Below are 12,631 nucleotides of genomic sequence, written 5' to 3'. Positions count from 1 at the left end.
CAGCCTCGTTTCCGCACCACCTATGCTACTAAAGGCCATCGAATAAATGTCTCAAAACTGCCAGCAGAGGACCCCTTTGCGAAAGAGAGAGAGAAGAGAAAAAAAAAAAAGAAAAAAAAGTCACTTTCCCTTACAAGTCAGGTTCTTCAGAATGAAGTCTTTAGCTTTCAGCGGGTCCTTGAAGCTTGACTCTCGTCCATCCTGTGTCGTAATCCTCAAAATTGCAGGGTATCTCAACCCAAAGCGAACCCCCTCGCAGTTACGAAGCAAGCTCCTCACCTCATTGAAAGCTGCTCGCTGCTTGCTCACTGTCTGAGTGAAATCAGGAAGAATCCGTATCCGGTCGCCGTGAGCTGTAGTGGCTAGCTTCAATTCCATAGCTTTCTTCAAAATATCCTCTTTCTCAGAGAAGTAATGACACCTTACCACAAAGGCGCGCGGTGGTTCATTGTCATCAGTTGGTCTGCTGCGAAGAGTGCGGTGGGCTCGGTCCAAGAGTGGGGTCTTCTCGAGGTTCAAGACCTCTTTCAGGAGGCCGGCCACAAACTCAGTTATCCGTTTGCCGTGCTCTCGCCCCTCTTTAACTCCTGTAATGCGAATGTTTGAGCGGCGTGACCTCGCCTCCAGATCTTCACTCCGTTCTCTCAATACGGCCAACTCCTTTTTCATAGCCATAAGCTCCTTCTCAAGAGTAGTAGTGGAGTCCGAGTAGCCGTTCATCGCAGACTCCAACCCATTCACCCGCGCCTCCGCTGCTTCCAGCCTGGCATTAACAGCATCCACGGCGCTGCGTAACTCTGTTCGGAGCTGATCTACTTGGCTGCAGAGTTCAGCTGATTGGGCAGCAGCCTTCTCTTCTATTTTTGCAATCAAGTCCTCTTTAAGTGAATTAATTGCTTGAAGAACCATGCAGTTGTCACTAGCTGAAGTTGTGTCTTTCTTTGATGTCGCGTGGAGTTCGGCGCTAGCATTAGCATTTTGGCTGGCAGTCGATTCTGCATCTCTGCGGTTACTCCGGCCCTTATTCATTTTCCTTCAAAAATAGCCCAAACTGCAATCAGCCCAACTGGATTAACACTGGTACGCTCTTATTAACACACCAGGGCAGCTTTAGCACACTAATATATAAAATAAGAGCAAAATAAACGAAATTTAAAGCTGGTTGTGGAGAGCTCGATAACTTTACGTCTTCACATGGCGCCGCTCCAACCGGAAGTCCCCGTGAAAATCAATATTGACCTTGTATTTGAAAAAGGATCCTCATATAAGAAACGATACTAAAATTCAGAGTAAGTTCATTCGCATTCAGAGATCGACTATTTTTGAAACGGTGCGAACTGCGCTCTCCATGATGACGAGGAAGTATCAGCAAAGAATTTATTGATTTCTAGCCCTTTGGTACCGAAATTGGTACCGAGAACTGTGGATTTTCACTGGTATTGGTACCGAATACTGAAATTTTGGTACCGTGACAACACTATGTAAGTACATGTTTGATAGTTAATGCATTAATTAACATTTAGGTGTAAACTAAATCAATTAGGCTTTAAAAGAATAAATAAGAAGTAATCTGAATTTGAATTAAACATATAATTTAATACTGCCATAATTTAAACTATCATAATCTGCCATCTGCAGCTTTTTGACATATAGTTGGAATGGTACGTGATTATTTAGCCATTAATTACACAGATCCATCTAGCCAAACGTGGCAAAAAGACTAATAACTACCACTAATACAATTATTTATTTTTTTATAGTCCATTTATGTTTAGTAAAAACTGTTAGCTGTTTTTGGTTGGACAATCATTAGTGGCACACTCAGAGCTCGCTCTGCACATTAGTTATTTTCCTGATCATTTATTATCCTAAAGGATTAAAACATTAAAAAATAAAGACAAACATTAAGAAATAAAACAAAAAACAAATAGTGAATAAAGGTTTGTAATTTTTATTTATTTATTTGTAAACATTAATCTCTCCTTCCTTGTTACTGACGTAACTCGTAATGACTGGCCTGGACTAACCCCAACACTGGTGATGAGGAGAAAGTTCCTAGAAAGACTAAACAAAGGACTATTCAATGTTTTTTAATTCCTTTGTTTTGTCTTTCTAGGAACTTTCTCCGCCACACCCCAATCAATTCCCTCCACGAGAGGGGATACTTTGGCTGCTGGCCAGGGTGATTTGAGGGTGACAGTCTGGAACAACCTGACAAATCCTCCTTGGGCCACACCCCCCTAACCACATGGGTGCTTAAATTAACATTCCTTCCACTAAATACATTGATTTCATTGTCTTTACTCAGTAAAAACTTACATCCACAACAATGAAGAACAAATTACCACCCAACAGAAGTAACAATGTCAAGTACTGGAATGATTGTAAGAAATTATAAATAATATTAAACCCTTGGTCGGCAACCTTTTAGTCATGAAGTGCCATTTTTACGTTTCTGAGTTAATCACTGTGCCACAACCCCACCCCACATAAACACATTTTAAATATTCATAATGGCTAACATAGAAATTAGGACTTAGAACAGAACCTTAAATATTCCTGAAGCAATTTTTCATAAAATTTGTTTTACATTTTTTATGTACAAATCCTTTAGTTTGTTTTCAGGTTTAAATTAGACTTTGAAGAACAGATTTCCAAAGGGCCTATTTATACCAGGTCATGCATGCGTATTAAATTATCAGATGGCTCTCTGTTTTGGTAAAATTGTTCCATTTACACCATTTACATCTGTATGCAGGTATGAGGTATTTTATCTGAATGAAATAAATACACCTTCTCTTTTGCTTTCGTGCCAGTGATTAACCTTCGGTAAATAGGTGCCATAGGTTGCCAACCACTGCCCTATTAAAATGTGAGTTCTTTAGACAATAACAGCAGATAAGTATTGGTGCAGCTTAAAACAAAACTTTCTTTCTGCGAAAATACATTGAAGGTTTTTAAAATACATGTACCAAATTTTTAATTATATAGAGCAACAAGCAGATAAAAAAGGATAATAGAAATGATATGCACTGAGTCCAGCTTCTCAGAGAGATCTGTCAGTAGTATTCATAGTAATTTATGAAATTTAAATTAAATAAAATAAAAACATTTCTCAATTATCACATTTCTCAATTATCCAAAATCCAATTATCTTGGCTCTATAATATAATAACAGCTTTAAAAGTTTCATATAATTGATGAGAAGTGCAAAAGATTTAATCAAAATTTACCACAAAACATTATGAGAACAGCACAAAAATGAGAAATCTCTTTCCACTAACCACATTAAACATTCAAATAAAAAAAGGTAATCATCCTTTACAATATGTGAGCAGCCTTTAAGGTGCACTGTGTAATTTTTAGCGACATCCAGTGGTGAGGTTGCGAATTGCAACCAACTGAAGTTACGGTGACTGACAGGAAAAGATGTCGTCATCTGAGACAGCAGAGAGTAGCTAGTTAAGCAATCACGTTTCTTTACAAAATAAATTAAGAAATTAGGTTCACTTAATTATTCAGTAAATTGATATGTAATTGTGAATATTATTGTTACTTGTTCATCATTGTATCAGTGTTTTATTCGCTAACTTTAGCTAGCTTCTTTACATGAAGAACAACATTGTGATGAAACGCGTTTGTCCGTTTAGGGCTACTGTGGAAACATGTCGGCGCAAAATGGCTATTTCAATGTAAGGGGACCCGCGGTGTATATAGATAGAAATGGCTCATTCTAAGGTAATAAAAACATAACGGTTCATTAAGTAAGGTCTTTATACACCACTGAAAACATAGTTATGTATATGATATTGCATTTCTGTCAACAGATCCTCCTAAATATTACACACTGCACCTTTAAATGACAATGATAAAAAAAATCCCAACGTTTGGGAAATTTAAAACTTAGGTTATTCAATCCTCTCTTCACACTTTTTTTCTTTGTTATAATTAAAACACAAACTAGAATGTGATTCCACTCAGGAAATAGTGTAAGTGGATATTTACAATCTCTGTGCTAATTTCAGTAGCTCGTCCAAGTAAATTGAGAATTTACTTTGAAACTCTCGTCTTGTCCTGCATCACAAACATGTTTTGTATTCACAGCATCTGTGAGTTGAGGTCAGTTCTGAATATGTTGCCAGTCTTTTAGTATAAGGGCCATATGAGATGAAGCCTCCCATCAAGACTTCTGTGAAAGTGCTGTTAATTATCCTCCTCATTATAATGTCTTGTCTCAGATTGTTATAAGAACTATATGTAAAACCCCTATTAGATGACAAAAGTCTGCGTTAGTTTAGATCAGATGGGTTTGTACTGTGATATGTCTTTAAATCACAGTGGACAGTTGATCTTACTGAATCCTGGCAGTGTGACCTTTCCCTTTTTCTTGAGGTCCTCCTCAAAAGCTGTGCTCATGCGCTTAACAAGCAGTTTCTCATAAAGCAGAGGGTGGTATGCCCCAAATGTGCAGGCTGCATCGTAATACTTCTCATGGTAATGGCACAGATCAGTTGTTCTCATAGAAGGAATATACTCGTACACATGGACCTCCTCACAAAGGTTCATCATCAGGATGATACCTGTCACATAAACACACAGATACACATAAAGTTGATATATTCATTGTAATAAATGGAATACAGTTAAACAGTATACAATCTGTAACTATATGAATTCGAACATTCTCATTCATATGACTTCTTATTTTTGTACGATCTGCTCATTCCCCAGTGACGGTTATATTTAGGGTTTAATTATTAAAATATTTTTTTATATTTACAAAAAAAAAAAATCTTGACGTCATTTCAAACAAAATTAGGCCAAAATGAAGTTTGAGTTCGAAACAGCTTGCCAAAGCAAACTTTCCAGAAAATTTTGCTTCAGATGGTAAACACATTTGAACGACCACTGATCCGTGGCGATTAAAAAATAGGTAGGTTTAATCTTCACCGGTTCATTTATTCTGTTCATTTTGTCGAGGTTAGATGTGAGTAAAACATGAACACACTGAATAATTGCTTTATAGTAGAAACTGAAATTGTAATTCTAATTGAAAGTGACACTGACACTGTTTAATACTGTAAATCTGCTTGCTTTAAAGAAATCTGTTGTATAAAATGTTAAATAAATGTGACTTGACTGGAGTGCTGAATTGCACAGCTGATGCAAACATTCACATCGCTATAATCAGATGCTTTTTTAACTGTTGTTTTCTCTGCTGTCACTTTTGTTGTGTTATTTTGTTATTGAGAGGAAGGTGTGCAGCACATATTTACATATTCACCTAAACGCTGCTCCTATAGCAGCGTCGGATGTTTGCTAATAGTATACTGCTGCAAAGGTATTTTGAACTATTTACCCCAAGCGAAGAATGAAAGGAACCAGAGGGAAAGATAGTCAGTGAATAATGACTTGCATTTAAGTTTGTTCCTCACACAATCTTTTGTGTACTGTAACTGTAAACATACATCACATCCACCTTATTCCTACGCCCCATGACGCTTTGCATGAATTATGGGTGTAACTTCCGTTAAGCTGTAAACAATCAGTGAAAGGCTCGCTTTATGAACGCAATAATTGTTTTTTTTTTTTTTTTTTGAGGAGAAAAATGAGAGAGTCTCCATGCATTCTAGTGAGTTATTAATGGAGAATATCATAAAATAAATTGTGGGAAAAGACCACAAATGTGCAGTATATGTTGTCCTTTTTCATACTTTTACACAATGCAGCGACTGAAAACAGCTCTTGCCATAGATATCCTTTTTATATCATGTCACGTTAAAATACCAAGTGTAACGTTATGACGTCATGATGTCGGAAAATAAAACATGAAGGAAAATTGACAGCTCATTCAGTCAAACTGATGGATAAGCTTTATTTGTAGGGCAACCTTATGATTTGAAATTATTAATTTCTGTCTTTTTTAAGTACCCCAAACCGGAAGTGCCACCTATAATTCAAAATGCAGTTAGCTCGTCAGGAATAAGGTGGATATGATTTCAAAAGACTTCATAAGAAACTTGAACTCCAGACCCAAGTCATTGTAAGAAAAAAGAACCAGTACATTAACAGAAGAAAGAAAGTCATACACACTTGAAATTACATGATGGTGAGTAAATGAAAGAATCTACTCAAAGATCTTGTGGTAAAATCTATGTTAGTACACGGTACACATTGTCAGCTATGTGTACTGTGGTCTAATGTTGGCCAACTCTGTGAACTGTTGAATTTTTGTTTTACATCAAGACTCTGACAGCACCCTGCCAAGATCAGACACAGAGTTTTCTCACTACACACAAGCACACATGCAGGGGACACACATCAAACTTTTGGCAGTGTAGCCACATGCAATATGAAAGCCAATCAGGGGCCTAGATGCATGGGTCGAGACCACTCACCCAGCCAATCAGACAATGTGTATCATGAGATGAACAACAGGGCATCCACCCTTTGGGATAGCCAATCACCTTAGACCATTTTTTCGGTGTACACATCTATAGGTTGTCAAGGTGACAAAGTGATCTAAGTGTATTGACTAGCATCAACCCTGCAACTATCATTTGAGAATCAGCAGGGTGTGCGATTTATGTTGTTTACTGTAGGTCAGGTCCTGCCAATGTGGATTGAATTTAAATAGCATCCCTAGGTATACTACAAAACCTGTGAAGAGACACACACATAGGTTTGAATGTAAACAGCTATATATATATATATATATGACATGAGTTTAGTTCAGGTTGTAAAATGTCATGTGGGATGACCCTTTGAAAATTTAATAATATTCATGAATTAATAATCCATGATAATAATAAATAATTCATGTAAAATTATGTATTATAAAACCTCTGCAAAGAATGATTAAGATGTGTACACTTCCATGTATTACTTGTAAGATATAAAGATTTTAGAGAATGTTTTTTTTTTTTTTTTAAACCATATGAAACCAACATTAAAATGAAGAGTACATTCTAAAAAAAAATTGGCACATGTGTTTTAAACTCGATTTTTTAATTATTTGTCTGTTCCTTTATTGTGAACACTTACTATTAAGATACTCCCACTACAATTGGCCATAAAAATAATGAAACTTTAAAAAAAAAAAAAAAAAAAATACATTTAAAAATACATTTAAAATGTACTGAGAAGGTGCAATTCAAAGGATTTCACACAAATGTACAAAATCTTTAATGGTTTTGCATCTTTTGTGTCTCTGAAAGTATGAGTGGTAATTTATTGTGTTTTGTGCAGTTTTACAGGTGTTTCCTTATCCTGTTTCATTGCAAACACAGCTCTCTAGAGAATGGACAGTCCTCTTTGCCCTCAAAAACTACTGTCATCCAGCTCAACCGAAGGGCTTATAGCAACCCAGCGGCTGGCAACGAACCTCCTTCCATTGGTCTCCAAAATGATTGCAGCACCCCTGTCTCGGGCTGAACCAATACACACACACACACACACACACACAAATCACACCTTTATGTTCCAGCTCCACCCTACCCAAAACACAAAATTATGACAAAATCGTCTGTGTTGTGTTGTTGAGTGCCTACCAATCAAAAGCTGAAAATCAGAACTGTAGCAAAGTGATCTCTATAGCCGTCAAACTGTTGTCTGACCTAACACACCAACCAGTATTTGTATGTGATTTATCAATATAAATGTTACAAAGAGCGAGAAAAGTGCAACCAGTTACTGGTGACTTGTTAAATTGGATGTGTAGATCATGTGCTGGTGCATTACTTATAAATGTTCTTGGCCCCATGTTGTTTTTATGTTCCCAACCCATTTAAGGCCAGGTCTGAATAAGATGTTGAATAAAGCTGTGAATTTCAAGGAAACACCCTCAAAACTGGTAAAATCCTCCACCCATGACTTCTTTGTATTCTATTTGTACCCTTATCCTAATCTCACCATTAGCTGCTGGAGATCAAGGATGTTGACAAGTGGATCATTAGTCACATCATTGCTTCAAAGTAGTCCAGTGACCCACGACAGTATATCCAAACTTGGTCACTAGTGGTGATGTTGAAGGAATAGTTTAATAAAAGGAAAATCCTTCATTCCAAACTTGCATGTTTTTTTCTTCTTCTGCTGCTGAACACAGATAATTTAATGAATATCCGGTTGGGTGAATTCAGTACAATGGCAGTATAAGTAAAAATAAGAGATGGGTCTGTCTGCGGACTGCAAGACTGGGGGCGTAACTTGAAGGGGGCGTAACTTGAAGTTGTCCAAATCACAACCGAATCACACGAGATGTCAGAAGAACGAGATTTTGTTGGCAAGATGGCAGCTCGTTCAGAGACCGCGGTAAGAATATTTTCCACAGATAACTTTAAATTTAACTGTATAAGAAATGTTCATACAGTAACACATTTTGGTACTGTTTCTGGAGTTGATAATCTATTAAAAGTTTTTATTTATTTAAAACTAAACCGTCCTCGCTTGGCGTTGTTAAGTATTTTACTGGCTGGCGTGGTAATAATAATGCTGCCTTGCTCTCGGAATTGGCGTAAAACGACTTTCCTTGGTATAAAATGTACATGAACACCCTCCAATTTCGAACTTGAATGCAATGAGCTCGAAATCACGATTTCAAAAGTTGTAAATATCACCTTTCTGATAGCATGTGAAAGCAACATAACTTTTGGCGGGCAATAAGAACAATATAAGCTAGCTAGCCAGGGTAAACATTAGGGTAATTTGGGAGCTCACTCTGTAACATGCAACGTGTAATGTTATTTATTTCCCCTCACACATCGCTGCATTCAGAATAATGCAAGTTTCTTAGTTGTGATTACTTGACGTATATACTTTTCTGTATAAGTTTATGACTGTTTTCTCTGTGATTTGTGTGCAGCTGTTGTGCTTTTGAGTGACGATTCTACATTTGTGTGGGCCACAGTTATGATTCAAGTCAAGGTTCTAGTGCTAAAATTATTTTAATCATCATAATATAACATTCACTTCTACATTAGACTAATGCTTTTTGTTTTAGGCAATAAGTGTTTCTTTTCATTTCTGAATTGTCTTGTTGTGGTGGCACACCACTACTAAAATTAATATTGAGGAAACAGTGCTACCAGAAAAGTTCATATTAAAAAAAAAGAAAGAAATGCAAACATGTTTTACACTTAAACTTTTCTTTTCTTTTGTCAACAGGTGTGGTAAACTGGAACTCCTTTTCAGGGGACTATAAAAGGACCTACCGCATTCCCTATCTGATCTCTCGTTGCATTCAATGCAATGATTTGTACAAAGACTGTGAAGGATACTGGGGAAGTGGACAAAGAGGATAACTTCAAGGGTTCTACTCTGAAAATGATTTTGCTGGATACTGCTGCATGGACTGTTTTTATGTGGCTGGAGGCACAATCTGATTTTCTATGACAATATTAGTGCCAGAAATTGTGGATTGGGTTTGCATAAACCCTCCTTGTGTTACCTTTCAATAAAAGTTTTTTGTGATAAGTTTGCTTGTAGTTAATTTGTCTCAAAGTATCATAAGATATTTGACAGTAGTGCATTTAGCTGTTTATTAGTGTTGTCAAAAATTCGTTTGTCAGCACATCAGGCAATATGACATGAACAGATGTTTAAAATTATTTATTTAAAACATGAAAAGATGTTTAACAATATTTATTTAAAAAAAATGTTTTAGACAAAGCACAATTTCAAAAGAATAGCTATATTAGTACTTGCTCCACAGTCTAGTTGAGGTGGGACAATTAGAAAAAAACAATACATTGCAATATGGTTTCTAGCAATACATAATAAATACCTTGGCAGTGGCATTAATGCATATTGAAACTTGCTTTACTGTATACAGACAAAAACAAGCATTTTGAAGATGTCATCTCAAAGGTTTATGTTCTTGAACAGCTAAGAGTCAGTTTAGTTAATTTGAATATGTTCAGTTAAACTTGTGCGAGATCGATTCAAAAGCATACGGAACTAATCGCATACTTTTCTCTAATCGCTCTCGCGGTCGTTTGATGTCATCTCGTCATATCGAGGAAGTGGGCGTAACTTGAAGTGACGTGACGTAATTTGAAGGGGCGTGACTTGTGGCGTGACGTAACTTGAAGGGGCGTAAACTTGAAGTGGGCGTAACTTGAAGTGGGCATAACTTGAAGTATTGCGGGGTGCAGACAGATTCTATTGAAAAATAAAAGTCCATGTAGCTCACTGATCATTTACCAAGTGGTCTATCTGACCATTTTTGGTAAAAATATTTAAAGGTCCCGTATTATGCCCCTTTTCACAAGATGTAAAATAAGTCTCTGATGTCCCCAGAGTGTGTATGTGAAGTTTCAGCTCAAAATACCCAACAGATCATTTTTTACAGCATGTTTAAATTGTCATTTTTTGGGGCTCAGAAAAGCGCGCTGTTTTAGTGTGTGCCCTTTAAATGCAAATAAGCTGCTGCTGGACGACCCAGGGGGCGGAGCTTCATGAGCTCACGCTCAGTCTGTCAGAATGATGATAATATCAGAAACTCTCAGTAACGGTGTTCATTTCGAGTCGGACAATAATGCCTACAGAGTCAGAGTGCTGTATAGAGATGAAACAGGTATAGTTTAGTAGTTTAATTACGGTTATTATAAAGTATTTGTCATCTGCTTGTATGTATCCATTATTTATTAATAGCCTACAAGTCTGCTGTCTGAATGATGATCAAACATATACTGATGAGTTTAATAAAGTTTATTGTACATCACACAAAAGATGAAGCGTAAGTTTTACTTCAGAAAATCACCGTGAGAGCTGAGTAAACACAGTAAGTTATAAGAAGTGCGCAAGTACATAAACGAATTTCGGTAGAGTTGAGGGAGCATTCCTGTGGGCGGATGTTAGTCAAAAAGCGGTTCTAGTGACGTCATTAAAGAAGGAAGTAGAGGGATGTAGTCCAAACGGGCCGTTCGATGTAGGCGACTTCTGTTAAATAAAATATCTCGCTTGGCATTGAACTTTGAGCTTTATAATTTTACAGATATTATTTATGCTTTAACAGCAACATTACACACTAACTAAAGTTTGAAACATGGGATCACGAAGAACGGGACCTTTAAGCAGCTGTACAGTAAAATCACGGCAGACACCACTGTCCTTCTTTGCACCATCCTGCACATCACCCTCCAGTCCAGAGGGAGGCAATGTACTGTAACGGTATTGAATTCACCCAAACAAATATTCTCAATCGAAAGGCTGCATCCTACGCTGCATTCAAGTCCAATTTCAGACATGAACTTGCAAACCTCCCTAAGTACTTCCCCTCGGGGGAATCCCCAACGCCATTTTGAAGTGTGTTCAACTTCATCAAGTGGACAAGGGAAGTTTATTTGGATAAACCCTCGACCCCTCGATTTTGACAGAGGGAGCGAGTCTACTCAACATGTACACTTCAGGCAGAACCATAGACCACAATGCACCATGATTGTGATGTCACAGCTGGTCACGCCTAATTTACCCCCACCCCACACAACTCTAGTGTATATTGGAGTTATGTTTTATATTTAACCATATTTAATGCTTGTAGCTACCTTAAGCTGGCTGTTTTTTTATACAGTTATAGTTTATTGTATTTTTAATAATTTTATATTTTAATATAAATATATTAATATAATAATATTTAATATTTGTTGATATTTAATTTTTTAACATCAGGCCTATAGAATGGTGCATAAAGGGTTGCAAGGGTTCCGCCTGTAGTGGGCACTTGTGCAATGCAAGCAATGACGTACATCTCAGTGAAAGAGACGGAGGGAAGTTAGCGAGGGAAGGGCGTAAAAATTTGGACTTAAACGCAGCCCTAGTAAGGCTGCATATCTGGGCTTCCACGTAATCAAGACCTCTGGAAGGCAGCTTTTGTTTTGCGTCCTTTATTCAGATTTTTTAAAGGATGCATCAAGTATATTCTACCATCACCCATAATCCTTTATGCAAAAACGAGTTGGCACTGAGCTTGTGAAATATCACTATGTAACGTAAGAAAAAAAAAAAAAAAAGCTTTTTGATATAAAAGCATTGTTTACTTTTGTTTTGTTGTAAAATAATCACATAATGCTAAATTTTGTTCCCCGAAGAAGAAAGACAGTCATATGGTTTTGTAATGACATGAGGGGGGAGTAAATGATGACAATATTCATTTACATCAAAGCTGTAATTGTATGTTAAAGGTACAATCCAATACTGCACATTCAATACAATGAAAGAGGACAAACAAAGATACTAGTACCGGCAATATTGGATTGTGCCTTTGATAGCACCAATGATGTTTGATGGGTGTAGGAATGTTGATTGTCTGTTTTAGAGCCATCAAATTGTATTAACAGCACCGATTCACACAGATCTTGATTATATGTCAGTCATACAAGAAAATAAACTACCCACAATTATGCTAACTGTCATAACATTTGTGCCTCTCTCAGAGTTTTAAGCCAAACCTCCATTCATTCATTAATATTTAGCAAGTGTGTGTATGTGTGTTTCCATGAACATTCATGGGCATTTGTTGCCACGGGTACCGGGCACTGTTTCTGTCAGTACAGCCTCCGGCAAGGTAAGTATCCTCTAGAAATTTTATGGAGAGTTTACTTTCCCCACATGAGCTGACTTTCTGACTGAAATA

General features: G+C 37.0%; 1 protein-coding gene across 1 annotated transcript in view; it reads right to left on the bottom strand.

The window, feature by feature from the left end:
- Positions 1–2,965: 2,965 nt before the first annotated feature.
- st6gal2b (ST6 beta-galactosamide alpha-2,6-sialyltranferase 2b) overlaps positions 2,966–12,631 on the bottom strand; it is a 49,724-nt gene continuing 40,058 nt past the window's right edge. Inside the window, exons 6-7 of the mRNA XM_084129545.1 lie at positions 4,356–4,580; positions 2,966–4,266 (exon numbers count right to left, since the gene is read on the bottom strand). Coding sequence (XP_083985671.1) covers positions 4,235–4,266; positions 4,356–4,580 — 257 coding nt within the window. The 3' untranslated portion in view covers positions 2,966–4,234. The remainder of the gene's footprint in view (positions 4,267–4,355; positions 4,581–12,631) is intronic.

The sequence above is a fragment of the Abramis brama genome (assembly GCF_963993115.1).
Source record: "Abramis brama genome assembly, chromosome: 11".
NCBI classification, from domain to species: Eukaryota; Metazoa; Chordata; class Actinopteri; order Cypriniformes; family Leuciscidae; genus Abramis; species Abramis brama.
The sequence above is the reverse complement of the archived record's forward strand: the minus strand, read 5'-3'. Positions and strand labels throughout refer to the sequence as shown.